The following is a 15,680-nucleotide window of genomic DNA, read 5'->3' as shown; positions in this document are numbered from 1 at the left end:
TTAACTGGAAGTTTAAAACGAAAAACGTAAATACAATAAAATGTGTAAATCAACCAAATATTATAAAATAGTACTATGGGGAGCTGCCATTAATTAAACCATTCAATTTGAGTATTTGCTGTTCCAGTTGGGCAAACAGCCTGTCATCAGCGAGTAATGTTGAATGTTGGGTGAGTTTACCTTCCCCTTGAGCTTCTTGTGGAAGCGCGGAGCCACGTAGTCGTGAGGGTTGATGTCCAGCTGCTGCGGGCTGATGGCGGGCTGCGGTGCGGGCCTCTGCAGCGCCAGGAAGTCGCGGATGGCGCGCGTTTCCCCTACCCAGCCTGCGTCTGCTAGAGTCCTCCCGCGCGCCCCTAACTTTAGTGCAGCCAACCAGCGGGCGTATTGCTCCTCCTGTCAAAGAATACTTGTTTATTATCTTTATTATTACAACAACGGCAGGTAGTTATTAGCTGATATGCTCCCGTCATATTTATCGAATGTAAGTTCAAAAATCATTCACTGATAGTAAAGTTGTCTCTATTTCTTGAAATAAATTACTGCACATGCCACAGTTTGATTTATTGACAAAAAAAAATGTAAGTTATATTTTTTGAGAGGATGTAATCAAAAGATTTATTTTTTTGCATAAAACATGGTGCAAAGATTGATTATCTATTAATTTACTAAATAAATTATACAGTTCAATAAATAAAGGTAATAATAGTGAACCCTTACTTTGTCACAATTTCGTTTCGTCCATCTCAATCTATCGCAATCAAAATCGTATTTTGCTCTTTTTTCCATTGGTACAATACAAACGAATCAACTAAACTAAGTAGTTACGGAATAAGGGCTCTCAATAAATAGAAAATAATGTAAAAATATCATAAAAATAGTGTAAAAATATTTTTAAGAATACTGCCATGTCTTATACTGTCAAAATATCATGAAACTACATACTGTCAAAATATCATAAATATACTGTAAAAATACTAGGTAAAGGCCGGCTTACATTGTCACAGCGCAACCACATTTCGGTCATGCCATCAGCGCTGGGTGTCTCCAGCTTGATGGCGTACTTGCCCTGCGCCACGTTCACGTCGGGGGTGACCTCCGCCCCGCGCAGCGCCACCTGCAGCAGGGGGCGCGCCCCCGCGCCCGCCGCCGCCTCCTCGCGGCTGCGGAAGGCCAGCAGCGTCAATTCGCGGCACGTGAACCAGTGCCGCTTGTAAGCGCGCAGGGTGAAGCGCTTCGGTCTGCGGGAAAGTCAATAGTCAATAACACAATTGTATCATCATTTCCGTGAACAGTTATTTTAAACTAGGTATATTACGATTAAATAAGACATAACGTGTCACACTCGTGTATATTACAAAAATAAACAGAATTAAGTCCAGTAATTGGATACTTTACCAATAATTAAAATTGAATTCTACCCACTAACCGCATCCGCAATATTAATGAGCAAATAACAATTTTTTTACCTATCCTGAGTAAAATTAGATGCACCAATAATTGTTATTTATCACTCCGAATTACTAACAATTTATGCATCACAAAATATCAACAAAAGGTAAGAACATCACACAACGTACAAACTTAATGCTATTAGGAAATTATTCATACTGATGATATTTGGCTCGGGTTGTGGATCCGTAGTAGTATTGCGGACTCACAGATAGAAGGTCTGCGGTTTAAATCCTACTTTCCCACAACTCGATTCACATGTTTCCAGCACAAGTTATTTACGACTCTTAGGAAATGATCTGCAAATTGAAATATTTGGGTAAATAATGGCTTAAATTTCCTTTTTTTAAAAATTATAAACTAAACTGAGTTGCAATTATTATTTTGGAACACATTTTTAACAAATCCACTCAATTAGATAACCTACGGAAAAACTCATTTTATATCTAATTTAACTAGGAAAAGGACTGCTTAAAGTTTGTTTTGGTGCCATTTATGCAATAGAAAAAGAGTTTTTTTTTATTTCTAAATTAATATGACAATAAGATAATAATATCAAATGTGGGACTATTCCGTTTTAATCCGTGAGATGAGATGTTTTGTGAACGGGGAGGAGTATAATATCACAGCAAGTACTGAGTGGGAGAAAACAAATAAGACAAACCACAAAGCATGTTAGTTGGTGGCACGGGATAAAGCAACATAAAAGGGAAAGCAATCTAAAGCTTACGTAGGAAAGCAGAATTCTCCGTCACACTTGCTTCACCGAGAGACCAAATCATGTAAAAATACTTTTAATAAACAAGAATATACATACATTCAAATAAAAGTACAAATTAAGAGTTCATTTGTTTTGAGAACCAAATGCGTTTAGAAAGTATTGATGTGTGTGAGATAAACAATATTATGTTAGATCTTAAAATAGAAGTATAAAAAATGTAAAGTTTATATTTGAAGCACTAACTTTGTGGTCATTCATTATAATAAAATAAATAAAACAACTTTGTTTTTAACCACTAATTTTTATTTTTCACCGACCGGTTTCAAAGCAAACAAGCTTCTTTGTCAAGGTTTACGTAACTAATACGTGAAAAATAAAAATTAGTGGTTAAAAACAAAGTTGTTTTATTTATTTTATCATAAAAAATATAGCTCAAGTTTAAAGGTTTTTTAAAATTATTTTTTTATTTTTATTATTAATAAAACATACAATAGATAACAAACTACTATAAATGATAAACAAAAACTCATTTGCGACCGTACATAAAAAGAAAACATTTTTGTGACGATACATAATATCATACATAGTAAATACATCCAAAATAGTAAGAAAACATAATATAAGAAACATAAAACGCAGTACTTTATAACCTCTATATAAATTATATTAATAACTATTACTATCAAAAAGATTTAAGTAATATTTTTTAATTGCGACAGTTTTGTATTTGCTATTTGACTTTTCGTGTTTTAGCTCATCAGGCTAGTTTATCAAATTCAGAATGGCCAATGTTTTCCAGAGACCTTTTGCCGAACTTCGTAGAGCGAAACATGGATACATGAAGATTCCCCGAATTACGCGTATTGTAATTGTGAATATCATGACCAAATGTGTATTTTAAATTTGTGTGAGCAGAAAAGTTTATGATATTCAAAATAGTATCGGTTATGTCATGCAGTGGCATCACCTTGAAAGGAAATATTTTTGTCTGTTGATAGATATCCTTGACATGGGAATCCCATTTCAGTATTTGGGGTATTTCCTTTACACAAATCGAGTACATATCATCCGCTGTATTGGATTTAGGGGTATACGCGGTACTGCTTCACATCTTTAAGAGGGAGGATTCATTCCAGGACTGAATTTAATTGAACACAAGCAGTCCGTTGGTCAATTTTGAAATAAAAATATACCAATCATCGCGGCTTGTCCCATTCAACTGAAAGTGCCGAAAAAACGTGTTTTGATTTTTTGCCTCATACGCGGTGTTGAACTAACGTAGATAGATAAATTAATATAATGAAAGAGTTTTACCTACCATTAAAACTCGTATTATGTTGCCTCTCTTATCCAGAATATGTTTATGTGAGATAGCATCTCCTTTCCGGCCGGCGTTTCCTAGTTCCTACCCGCCTCTTAATTCCGTCCTTTTTCTATGGCAACCCTTTTTGTCTCTCATGTTGGTATTACAGCTGTCACTGGCAGGGAATCTATTCCTTTGTTTCAATTGTGTCTCACCAGGCAGAAGTTGATCATATTCTGGATAAGAGAGGCAACATAATACGAGTTTTAATGGTAGGTAAAACTCTTTCATTATGTAGTGCCGTCTCTTATCCAGAATATGTTTATGTGAGAAGTGTTTGTTATCGCCTGGTGACAGCGGTGATGTCAATTGTGATATACTGTTTAGAGGAGTATTAATACTGGATGATACTGGCTAGGAGCCGAGATATCATCTCCAGATATAGATCATAAGCGCACACAGTGGTGATGTCAGTTGTGTAATATACCATTTAGAACATAATACCAGATGATACTGGCCAAGAGCCGAGATCTCATCTGCAGACACATAGATCATGAGCACACACAGCGTTGATGTCAATGTGACACTGAATGGTCTGTACACCTGGCCGGAAGCCAAGATATTACCTCCAGGTATACATTTAGATCACTAACCACGATGAGTTCAGTAATACTCGGTAACATTTCAACTCTGTACACAGTAACAATTAACATTAAATACATGTTTATGCAACTCACAAGATATAGTGAATAACTGGCATAACGGGTCCGAGAGATTGTCTCTGCTTGTCATCAGTTAATAGGCCTGAAAAGGCTAGTAAGAGATTTTGAACATGTGCGATTATGATCGGCAACATTATGTCTTATCTCTTTGCAGTAAAACTTTGAGAAGGTATTTTCACTTTGCCAATTCCCCCTTTCCAGGATTTCATTAATAGGATATTGTTGAATCCAGTTTAAGGAAGCCACAGCTGACCTAGTACTACCAGCGGATGCCGAAATACCCGCTTCTTTCAGGAGGGATTTGACCCAGCCGCCGATGATAGTGGGTGAAGCTGGTTTTGCAGTACCACAAGTAGAAACAAAAAGGTTACTTCCTTCCTCTCTTCGGTCTTTACCCAGGGTATATACTTTCCTAAGCCAGAACACAGGATCTATAGCTTCTACATTAATCTTCAAAAGCTTCCAACCTGACTGTCTGTGTAGAGACGAGTCAGTTTTTGATCCAAACACTGGCCATAGGATAATGTGGTCAGAGGCATCAACAAAATAATCTGGCGCACACCTTAAAAGTGTAAGATCGTGAACTCTTCGCCCAGATGCGAGTAATAAAATTAAAGCACATCTACGTGATGCTTCAAACAGGGTTATATCTGTTGGTGGATTATTCTCTAGCCAACTGCATACAATCCTGGGATCCCAAATTGGTGGTTTATGTGGCTTAAGAGTGGTTTTAGCTATGCCCTTCATGACTTGTTTCACCATCGGGTGGCCACTAAGCTGGCTGTTCCTGTTAGGAATGCTAAGCATGGAAACAGCTGATTTGTGAAGTGAAATAGAGCTGGGAGCAAGACCTACTTTTACTTTCAAGTATGCTAGAAATCGGGCCAACTGGTTTCCAGATGGGTTTTTGAGGTCAACATTATATGTGTTGGACCATTTTCGCCATCTATTCCATGCTACTGAATAAGCTTTAAGAGTGGAGTCCCTCCAACTAGATGTTAAAAGTAACTTTTCCGCTGGAGACCACTCAGTTAAAGATTCTTCCCACCCCCAATCAGCCAAACATCCAGATGGATGTCGTGGATTCTCGGCGGATGGTAACCTGTGGAAGTATCCACGAGGTTGTTCACGAGATCGTTCACTGCTAGAGCAGGTCTCATGGCCCTCGCTCGGATGTCTGGGAGCCAGAACACTTTGGGCCACTTGGGCGCTATGAGCATGTACATCCCTGTCGATTCTCTCAAGTGTGCTAGGACTCGAGGAATCAAGCATGGGGGGGGGAATATCCAAGCCAATGGGTAAGTCCAGAATCTGCTGAAGGCATTGTGGAACAGAGCATTCGGGTCTTTGGTATCCATCGAAACATATTGCTCCACCACGTGAGCTGTTTCCGAGGCAAATAGATCTATTACCGGAGTTCCCCATTTCCTGAAGATAGGTTCCGTTGCCTGAGGCAAAAGAGACCATTCCGGTAGCTTCATGCCCCGAGACAGATGGTCTGCGAGGCCGTTGTATCGACCCGGGAGGTGTTGAACTTCCAGAGTGATACTGTGCTGATCTATTATGCTCAATATTTGATAAGTAAGAAGAAGCAACGTCACTGACCTTGTGCCTCCTTCGTTTCGAAGATACGCTAGAACCGTCTTGTTGTCCGACTGAACAAGTACTGAAGAATGCTTCAAAGTCTTGCTCAGGTACTTGAATGCTTTCAAAATGGCAAACATCTCCTGACGGTTGCTGTGCCACTGCGCTTGTTCCTCCGTCCAAAGACCCGAGAGATGAACGTCGTCCATTTGAGCTCCCCATCCTGTTCCTGCGGCATCTGTTGCCAGAAAGTGCACTGGTCGAGGATTGTGTACCAAAGAATTGGCGACGAGATTTTCTACCCACCAGGATACTTCCTTTATCACTGGATTGGACAATGGAACCTTCCTTCGGAGAGGAAGCCTCAACATTGAATGGATCTGAAATTGCATTTGGCGACAGTGAAGGCGGCCTCTGGGGGTCACATAACTGGCAAAGTTTAGCGATCCGAGAATGCTTTGGGCTTGTCGCAGAAACCACATCTTTTTTCCCAGTAAAAACTGCAACGTTCTGCGAAGCTTTTCCTGTTTTTCTGTGGATAGGTACTTGAGATTCTGGTTCATGTTCCAAACAATCCCCAAATACTCCAGACATTGCACTGGAATCAGGACGCACTTGTCTACATTGATCTTCCATCCGAGAGATGTTAGAAGATTGATCGCCTGTTGTGTTTGAATTTCTAATTTTTCTCTGGTCTGATGAGCCAGGAGAAAATCGTCTAGGTAAACAACAACCCGAAGGCCTTTTTTCCTTAGGATTTCTGCAATCCAGTTGGAAATCATAGCGAATGCATGCGGAGCGCTGGCCAGTCCGAATGGCAGGCAGGTCATTTGCAGACACTGACGATTGTAGAACAAGCGGAGAAATCTTCGGTGTGTCGGAGCCACCGGAATGTGAAAATAAGCCTGAGAGAGATCGATTTTTGTCATCCAGTCTCCTGGTTGAAGGAAGCCTGGTATTTTGTGATGAGTGATGAGAGAGAAATGTCTCGTCATCACATGTAAATTCAGGGCTTTTAAGTTGAAAATAGGGCGGTCGGAACCGTCACCCTTTTTCACAAGAAACATTTGCGACAGGAATCCCGCAGATTTGTCTGTCGGTTCTAGAACACCCGACTGTAACATGTTCTTTATTTGAAGAGACATATCGTCGGACGTCTTTGTTTCGTAAGATATTAGTTGATAATTCTTTGGGCTTACCAACGGGGGCTTTGAAAGAAAGGGGATGCGATAGCCGCGTATCATTTTCAGAATGACCTTGGGAGCATTTAAGTCCTGCCAATTCTGAATCTTTCCCGCTAACTGCCCGGCCCGAAAGCTGTCACTTGTAATAGGCTCGACGACGCGAGGTCTGCCCTCGCGCCGGTTGCCTGTGCTGGAGCTTTCTTCTCTGTCCTCCTGAGGTTGACGGTTGGGGGTCCCGCCCAGGGTCAGCCCTCTGAGCACGAAAGGGCTTATCTTTCGGGACCGCAACCGTGCGTTTTCCAGAAACTTGCTTCGGAAAAGCAAATTCTCCATCTCGGTTACCGGAATGGGACGAGACCAGTTGACCGGTCGAGATGGAAGGCATCCTGAAGCACTTGCTGACTCCCCCGAGCCTCTGCAGCTCGGAAGAGAAAGCTGCTTCCTCGAACAGGAAGGACGCACTGGGGGGAATTTTAGCGAGGGGCTGGACATCGTGCTTATTTTTCACGAGTTTGAGAAAGCGGTTACGTCGCGTTTCTATCACCTCAGCCCTCTTACCGCAAGCCATCTGCAAAAGGTCGTCAGAGACGCGATTACAGAGATTCTGACCCCCAAAGAGATCTGAGATCTTCATCTGCAGAGTCTCAGGGGTTAGAGGCGTTTCCCCATCGTAGCCCCAGTTAATTAACTCTTGCAGTGAGGACTGCATGAGTTCTCTTTCCTTTAGAGCAGCGTGGGTGATGGCGGCCAGCGCTCGCTCTACGGAGGCTAACTGGGGCGACGTAGGGTCCAAGGCTGCCAGCTCCGAGTTGATCTCCAACTCCTTGAACCCTGGATCCGCGATGTAGTCCTTCATGACTTTTGAGTAGCGCACGTTGCACCACTCCGCGGATCCGAAGCGTTGGACGCGTTTCAGCGTACTGAGGATGGCAGTGGGCGGCCGGGGTATCTTTGGTTCCACCAGCTCGGTTGTAGGGGAAGGCATTCTGAACCCTGAAGACTGGGGAACCATTTCAACGTCCTCAGTAACGCCGATAATCGAAGGAGTGCGCGAGGCGGCACTCCTATCTCTAAAAATAAAATTTTGGAGATTGTCCAATTGCTTGGACAACCTCTTAATCATCTTTCGAGATGATCGCGTCCTCTGCTTCCTTTGTCCTCCTTTGTTCTTAGACGACGCGCTGGAAGCGGCGTCGCTCGAACCACTTGACATTCCATCACTATAGGCACTTGAGGCAGAGCGCGATCGATTTCGCCGCTTTTCTCCGACAACCGGCGGTTTTTCGACATTTTTGGAGGACATTTCTATTGGGACGGTTTAAATTGTTTAATTTTTTGTATACAACTTTTTGAAAATATTTCAAAAAAAAACACAAACAAAACAAGACGCAACAGGTAGGTGGTAACGCGACGGAAATTCGACGTCAATTGAAACAAAGGAATAGATTCCCTGCCAGTGACAGCTGTAATACCAACATGAGAGACAAAAAGGGTTGCCATAGAAAAAGGACGGAATTAAGAGGCGGGTAGGAACTAGGAAACGCCGGCCGGAAAGGAGATGCTATCTCACATAAACATATTCTGGATAAGAGACGGCACTACATAATTACATTGATAATTTTGTATGGATTTCTTTAGCTTACTTGAGGAAGCGCAGGTTGTCGCAGAGGTCAGGTACCCGCGTGATGTCGGCCTGCGGAAGTGGGGGCCCCCCCTCCAGAGCGGCCTGCAGCTGGGACAGCGCCAGGTCGACCTCGTCCTCCCCCGCTGAGCCGTTCAGCCCGGAGGTGTTGAGGGAATCCATCCCGGACGTCAGGCTGTCTATCGTGTCGTTGCCGTGCCCGTTGCTGACTTGGAGGTTGACTTGAACCTAATGGTATTTATTTGCTATTAAGAAAATCTTAACCGAGTATTCACTATTCTCTATAATATGTCTGCTTATGAAGCAGTGAGGCAAGGTAAAAAATTTAATTTTGGTATTTTCTGTTCAGGCTTATAAATAATCTGTGTACGTGTGTAAAATTCACAAAAAAGGTGTTCTTTAAGATAATAAATAAATTACTGCTAATAATAATAATAATTTAAGATACTTAATAATTTATTTTTTTTAAAATATGAGTCGAAAACTTATCCACCAGTGTACATTATTACGATGTGCATGTGACATAAGACTTATAATTAATACGAAACATTAGAAAATAAATACCTCAATTCTGGTGGTACATTGTGTGACAATTTGTTCTAGGTGTCCCATGAAGGGTTAAGTGACCACATGTTTACAATAACCAATAAATAGGAAAAAATCATAAATATAAAACATATTTTAAAATTTTTAATTTTGGATTCCAGCAAAAACGGTTCATTGCATTGGCCACGCCACTAATACATCACGATTTGTGTAAATTTTGAACTGTGTTTGTGACCGTTTAAATTTAAATAGAACGTCGCGTTTTCGTAGACATATTTTTAAATAATTTCTTTTTTAAAGTTATGTACAAAAACATCTCTCCACAGTATCCATATTGATTTTGAAAATACTATTTTTCTAAATTTATTTCATATATTTTTATCAGTATTCGTAGTATGTGATATTTCTCTATTATAGCGTTGTTATGTTGTTGTGGCAACTGGTAACAGATTTCCGGCTTCTGGAGTAGTCATGTTTTTCGATGTTAAGTGTGTTTTGACATTTAGTGGGTACAAATAATTTGTACGGGGTTTGACTTTTAAATGTCAAAAACACCCACAGGCGGTGTAATTTCAAAATTTTAGTGGGGATTTACAAAGCGACAAAACTTACGTACATAGCGATGATAATACGATACATAAAAAATAAATAAAAAATCGGCTTGGTTTGATAGTCTATTGACAAATAAAAAAACCCACTCGACTTCCTCATTATTTAAGTAATTTAGGCTGTCTAACCTGTAATCCGGCAAATACAAGCATCTCTTCTTCCGTGCAGTCGATTTCCTCATTGAGGATCTGCCAGCGAGCTTGTTGGAACAGTTGGTTGATGCGAATGGAGTCGGTGCGAGGGTTGAGGTCATAGAAGGTGTAGAACTTAAACCTCAGCCTGAGGCAGTCTCCTTCGCGGACACCTTGCTCCATTATAGACAGGGACGAATCCAACCACCTGAGACGAAATATCATTTATTTAAAACAACGTAGATGTAAGAATATATGATAAATCGTTGAATATAGGATTCCTTTCACAAAAACAGTCGACACTTTACATGGCAAGAACAGATTAGTGAGGTTGGGAAAAAGTTTAACCGCATCCTCCATTTGCCGAAAAGATTTCAGAATTTTCTCCCAACCGCAGAAAAAATAAATCTGTCCCAATCTATTCTATTGTCTTCTCAGTGCTATGCTAATATTTGCTATCTTGACACCGATACTGAACTCATAAATCGCCAGGAGCATTTGCAGAACCAAAGCATCCGCTTTATTTTTAATTTCTAAAAATATGACCATATATCACCATTTCGCTCCGAACTCGAGTGCTTAATTTTTATCAGGGTGTAAACTTTCAATCTCCAATTTCTTTATAATACTCTTCACAACACTTGCGCATCAAAATATCTCGCTAAGAATTTCATTCATCTTTCTAAACATGGTCTTTTGCTTCGCTCTTCTCCGGAGAGAACACTTAGCATTCCTCGACATAGCATATTTTTTTTCAGCAAATCCTTCTCTTTTCAAGGTGCTAGACTTCGGAATGAGCTACCTCTTCATGTAAAAAATGCACCTTCTCTAGCCACCTTCAAGAAACGCACGAACATTACTTTATGTTCTTGCTTTTCTTAAGTTTATATGTGCAAACCTTATCTCCCCATTAAAAAACACCTGTTGTTTTTATTTTATTAGTTTTTTCCATGTATGTATATTTTAATATATCAAATTTTGTTTTTTAATTCAAATTTTTGACCAACTCTTCTTTTGACAATGTCGGCTGGAAGATATTGCTTATAGGAATAAGTCCGCCAAAATATTAATTCCTTGTACTTAAAGATTTAAATACATAATCATATAATTGAAGCCATTCTATAATTGTGGAACTAATGATGTGTTAGACAAGACTAACATGCAGTAGGCATGTTGAGATTGATACCCTGGAAATATAGCTGAAAATATTTCCAGAAATGCAGTAATCATTTTCCCTATTTTATTTTAAAAGCATTAAAACCATAATATGTCTGAACTCCTGATATTAATTAACACTAATGTCCGAGTAGTCTATCGGGTTGAATATTGTTTGATATTTTTCATTTTGTTTTCTAAATTAATATTGTATTTTTCAATAAAGACTCTCTATAATAATAATAATCGACATTTTGACGAAAGACCGATATAAAAATCATATTAGAAACATTCTCTGTTTTCATTGAGTTGTGATAGTTTGGAATTCGCTTGGTTATTCTTACCCAACATTCATGCGAGCTCTCTCCACCAGCGATTTGGGTCTCACAATGGAGTCCCGGGCCTCCCTGCCGGGATCTGAGGGGCTGTTGGCGAGGGACATGTCTGAGGAACCGTTGAGCATCTCCAAAGAAACGGAAGTGTTGTGCGGAGTCATGTAGCCATCTGACAGGTCACCGTTGGATTGCGAGGTTCCATTCATGCCACGTTTCCAGGTACCATTTTGATGCTGAAAAAAAAAAAAATTCATATCCAATGGAGTATTTTTTACAAGCCAGGGTTGCGACGATTTAATCATCTTGATTAAAATCAGCAGATTATTTTTGAGAAAAACAAAAAATTTTAATATTTTAGTACATAAATAATATGATCGCAATTGCCTCTTTTTAAAGAGGCATGCTGTAAACAAAAATGTAACATATTCCAATCTTAGTTCTTAACAGATACACAAATTATTCTACTACAAAACATTCGTTGTTCACATTTATTATGCAGTCAGTAACCTCAATTCCCTTTTAAATACCATCACTTTTGACTTACTTTCGTTCAACATCAATTCGCTCTCCAGGCTAGTGAATGAATATAATATTTATTTATTTAATGCCGAGAGTAGCCATTGAACAAATAATGTAAATGTCAATCCACCTTCATTTTGCCGTGCCATGTGGATTTTAAGGATACATGTGAAATGAGCCATCTGACAGATATCACTCGGCCGGTCGGTTTATTTGGAAGTTCTATTAATAATGAACAGAGAGACTGTATCTAACTTACTGCCATAGGGGAGCTGATGGGGGTGGCGGACTGCGAGCGCGGGGGCAGGGTGGGAGCGGGCGCGCACAGCAGCGGCGCGCCGCCCGCGTCCAGCGAGCCCCCGGCCCCGCTGGTCGCGATGAAGGTGTTGGTGTCGGGGGCGGGGCGCCGCCCGCCGCCCGCGCCGGACCCCTCGCGATAGTTGTGCTTCAGGTGGGAGGGCTCCAGCGGCCGGCAGAGGGACAACTCCTCGGGGTGTCGGATGCCTGGGGAGCAAATAAAATCAGTTGAATAAATATTCCAAGCTCATTGGTGCATGGGGCACTGCATTTGTGAACCAAAAGTGTGCGATCATCTGATCTGATACTGAACATAAAACTAATTCTTTCAGCAGAAGCAGAAATTAAATATAATAATTATTAGCACATCCTTATCCGCATCCGATGGTGCATAGTCATGCAGCACATCTTCAACATGTGTTACAGGAAGGTTCGGTATCAGTCTTACACTTCAGGTGCCAGTCCAAAGGGCCATTTCTCCGTAAGGGTAGACAGAGAGGATAGAATGCCACATCACTCTCGCTTCCTCTACATTCATACATCTTCTCATGCACGCGCGCCGATTATTCCGACTTTTGACATTTCCATCTTCAAGTATTTGTTGGATTCAGTCATGCCATGTCTTTCTCGGTCTACCTCTATTTCTGCATCCATCAACATTCACATTATAAACATTTTTAGCCGTTCCTTAGCTGTCTATTCACTCTACATGTCCAAACCAGCGCAGAGCTCCTTTCTTGATTTTGCCGATAATTCTTATCTCAGCTTTACATAATGTACGGATCTCAACATTTGTACATCTATCGTACATAGTTTTACCAGACATTCGCCTGAGAGGTCGCATTTCGACAGCATTCAGCCTACTTTCATCCCTGTTTTTCCATGTCCATACTTCGCTCCCATACATCAGGAGCTCAATCACAGATGGCTATCGACATGCTAAAAAACGTGCTAAGTATTTGAGCGATCACCACGAACAATCATGAACACGCTGAAGTTATCGCGGTCGCGTTGCAAAACCCAATAGATAAGTTCCGTATCCGTAGTCCGTGGTCAAACGTCAAATCAAAAAAGTCAACACGCGTGTAATCTCGTGCCGGTTTGTTATTTCGTTTTCAAGTTACAAACAATTACTATGGCGACTGCTTTTCTTAACATTTGGCTTGCCGACCGCCGGCTAAATGCAATACGGCACTCGAGAAAAATTGAAAGAAGGCGTGTGCGAGATTCAACCAATCCTCTTGAACTGACCGAAGTTGAATTTCGTTTTGCAACGCGACCGCGATAACTTCAGCGTGTTCATGATTGTTCGTGGTGATCGCTCAAATACTTAGCACGTTTTTTAGCATGTCGATAGCCATCTGTGATTGAGCTCCAGGGCAGGGTCGGGAACAGGACTTTAAGTTAATAGACCATCTACAGGGCTTATGACTGACTTGTCATTGGCTTGTTTAAGTGGCTACTTTACAAAATGTGTAACATTCACCAATATGCCTATCTTTGAACATCTATATTACAATTCTCCCCTCTGTTGAAGTCTGTGAAGTTAAAAAGGTAAAACCTTTATTGATACGGGGAGATTCATCTGTTTGAATTATTTCACCTACATGCTAGTCAATGCTCAAAAATATTTTTTATTTTTTATGCTTCTAGGAACAGGTGAATTTTTGAAATTTCTGTAGATGCCTAGACTTCTATCATTATCATTCGCTTTCCGCACCTAATGGTGCTTATGGCACTCCATCGGTACACCTATCACAGCGTATCTTGATTATTGTTGTAACATGAAGGCAAGATGATTAGTCTTACGCTTCAGAAACCAGTCCAGGGACTATGAAATATTATAGAGTAAAAACAGCCTTTAAAATAAATATTTCATATCAACCATGCCGGGGATCGAACCCGAAACCTCTTGCATGGCAAACGCACTGACCACTACGCCACGAGGCCGACAAAAAAATACTTCTACATTCCCTTCTTAATATGTTAATATTAACAGAACAGTTGAATCCAGTCTTGTCTACAAAAATTTGGAGAAACTCAAAACCAGTTTCATACAAAATGACTGATTTATGAAGTTTTACTTGTTTCCTTTAAAGTTATAATTTAGCGACTTGCGTTTTATTTCAATTAAGGTGACGATATGTACAAAAAACATAAAGAATAGTCACCGAGTTCTTTGCACAGCGCCATGACGGCGTTGAAGGTCTTGACGGAGAAGTCGATCTGGCAGTTGAGGTAGCGGTAGTCGGGCAGCTGCACGCGCAGGGCCTTGTGCATGGGGGTGAAGTGCAGCAGCGAGTCCGCCGCCACCCCGCACTGGTCCAGGGTGGCGCGCGTCCGCGACAGCCAGCAGTTGCGCTCCGGCCACCACAGGGCATGGTCCGACCAGTCTTTAGTTAGAGCTGCAACAAAATGCAATATTATTAGTCCAGTTTGTCAGCTCTCGGTTGAGAAATGGGAGACTCTCAGGGTGGTGATTGATATTTTTTGAATTGTCGTCTTTTAGATAATGTGCAGAATGGTTGGTAATTTTATACTTTGTCAAAGGAGCATAACGTATTTTTTTGAAACTTTTTGTACATAATATTTCTTGTACATTGGCGGGCTTATTGCCAAATGGCAATTTCTTCCAACCAACCAATAAAATAAAAGTTTTATTTTTTTTAAGTCAAGTTACAAAACATATTTAATAGAAAAAAAGCTATGGATTCGTATATAAAAATATGAATGAATGTATTTATAATTTTTTTTCTTAAATCAATACCATTACTCAATGAAAAAAAATAAAAAAATATAAATACTTAAACTTAATATTTAAAAAAAATATATATATATTTTGTAATGTCCTTTCCCATCAAAGGGAAAGTAACTAGTCTACATACATTTGGACGTATTCAAAACATCGTTGATTAAACTTACTGGCCCCGAGAAGTTAATATAGTTATTTTCGACTGTCTATAAAGAAAAATCGATATTTGCGTACGAGAATAAGTATATTTGCATGAACATTTAATGTATCTTCATCGGTAACCTATAATTGAACATGTTTAAAGAAAAAAATGTATGCATAGTCTGCTTTTCATACATAAAACTTAATTTTACTTTGTAGATAAAATTGAAGATAAATGTTAACTTCCCATTGTAATCGGGGCCCTGGTATAAGTATAAAATTGAAAAACTGTTTTCAGGCGTTGCCTAGTACGTGAAATAATTCAACCAGATGAATCTCACCTACATCAATAAAGGTGGCAGCTCTTTAACTTCAAAAAAGTCAACAGACAGAAGAGTTGAGGGAACGTAGATGTTTAAAAAATGGCAGAATAGTGAATGTTAAACAATGCGTAAAATGTCCGCTTTAAATCAGCCAATGACTGGTCATAAGGGGCAAAATATTAACGAATAAAACAGCCATAAAAGATCGCGATTTACAAACGAATATTGAGAAATACATAAACTTGTTTTCAGAATCATTCACTGAAA

General features: G+C 40.1%; 3 protein-coding genes across 3 annotated transcripts in view; all 3 read right to left on the bottom strand.

Moving 5' to 3' along the window:
* The window catches only part of LOC148273353 (unc-112-related protein-like), a 155,596-nt gene that overhangs the window by 4,516 nt on the left and 135,400 nt on the right, over positions 1-15,680 (bottom strand). Inside the window, exons 2-8 of the mRNA XM_088238820.1 lie at positions 14,369-14,602; positions 12,160-12,404; positions 11,391-11,614; positions 9,889-10,099; positions 8,607-8,833; positions 995-1,238; positions 181-393 (exon numbers count right to left, since the gene is read on the bottom strand). Of these exons, the coding sequence (XP_088094946.1) occupies positions 181-393; positions 995-1,238; positions 8,607-8,833; positions 9,889-10,099; positions 11,391-11,614; positions 12,160-12,404; positions 14,369-14,602 (1,598 nt within the window). The remainder of the gene's footprint in view (positions 1-180; positions 394-994; positions 1,239-8,606; positions 8,834-9,888; positions 10,100-11,390; positions 11,615-12,159; positions 12,405-14,368; positions 14,603-15,680) is intronic.
* On the bottom strand, positions 4,136-5,620 carry LOC148273355 (uncharacterized). Its single transcript, XM_088238823.1, has one exon. It carries the CDS (start codon positions 5,618-5,620, stop codon positions 4,265-4,267), a length of 1,356 nt encoding a protein of 451 aa, XP_088094949.1. The 3' UTR covers positions 4,136-4,264.
* On the bottom strand, positions 6,915-8,564 carry LOC148273354 (uncharacterized). Its single transcript, XM_088238822.1, has one exon. It carries the CDS (start codon positions 8,264-8,266, stop codon positions 7,100-7,102), a length of 1,167 nt encoding a protein of 388 aa, XP_088094948.1. The 5' UTR covers positions 8,267-8,564; the 3' UTR covers positions 6,915-7,099.

Source organism: Micrasema longulum, unplaced genomic scaffold (assembly GCF_059751315.1).
Source record: "Micrasema longulum isolate JH-2025_06_02 unplaced genomic scaffold, ASM5975131v1 h1tg001972l, whole genome shotgun sequence".
Lineage (NCBI taxonomy): Eukaryota > Metazoa > Arthropoda > Insecta > Trichoptera > Brachycentridae > Micrasema > Micrasema longulum.
This window is presented reverse-complemented; position numbering and strand designations above follow the sequence as displayed.

Coding starts and splice junctions, on each gene's coding strand:
- LOC148273354 (XM_088238822.1), bottom strand. CDS start 8,266: ATGTCCTCCAAAAATGTCGAAAAACCGCCGGTTGTCGGAGAAAAGCGG.
- LOC148273355 (XM_088238823.1), bottom strand. CDS start 5,620: ATGGGGAACTCCGGTAATAGATCTATTTGCCTCGGAAACAGCTCACGT.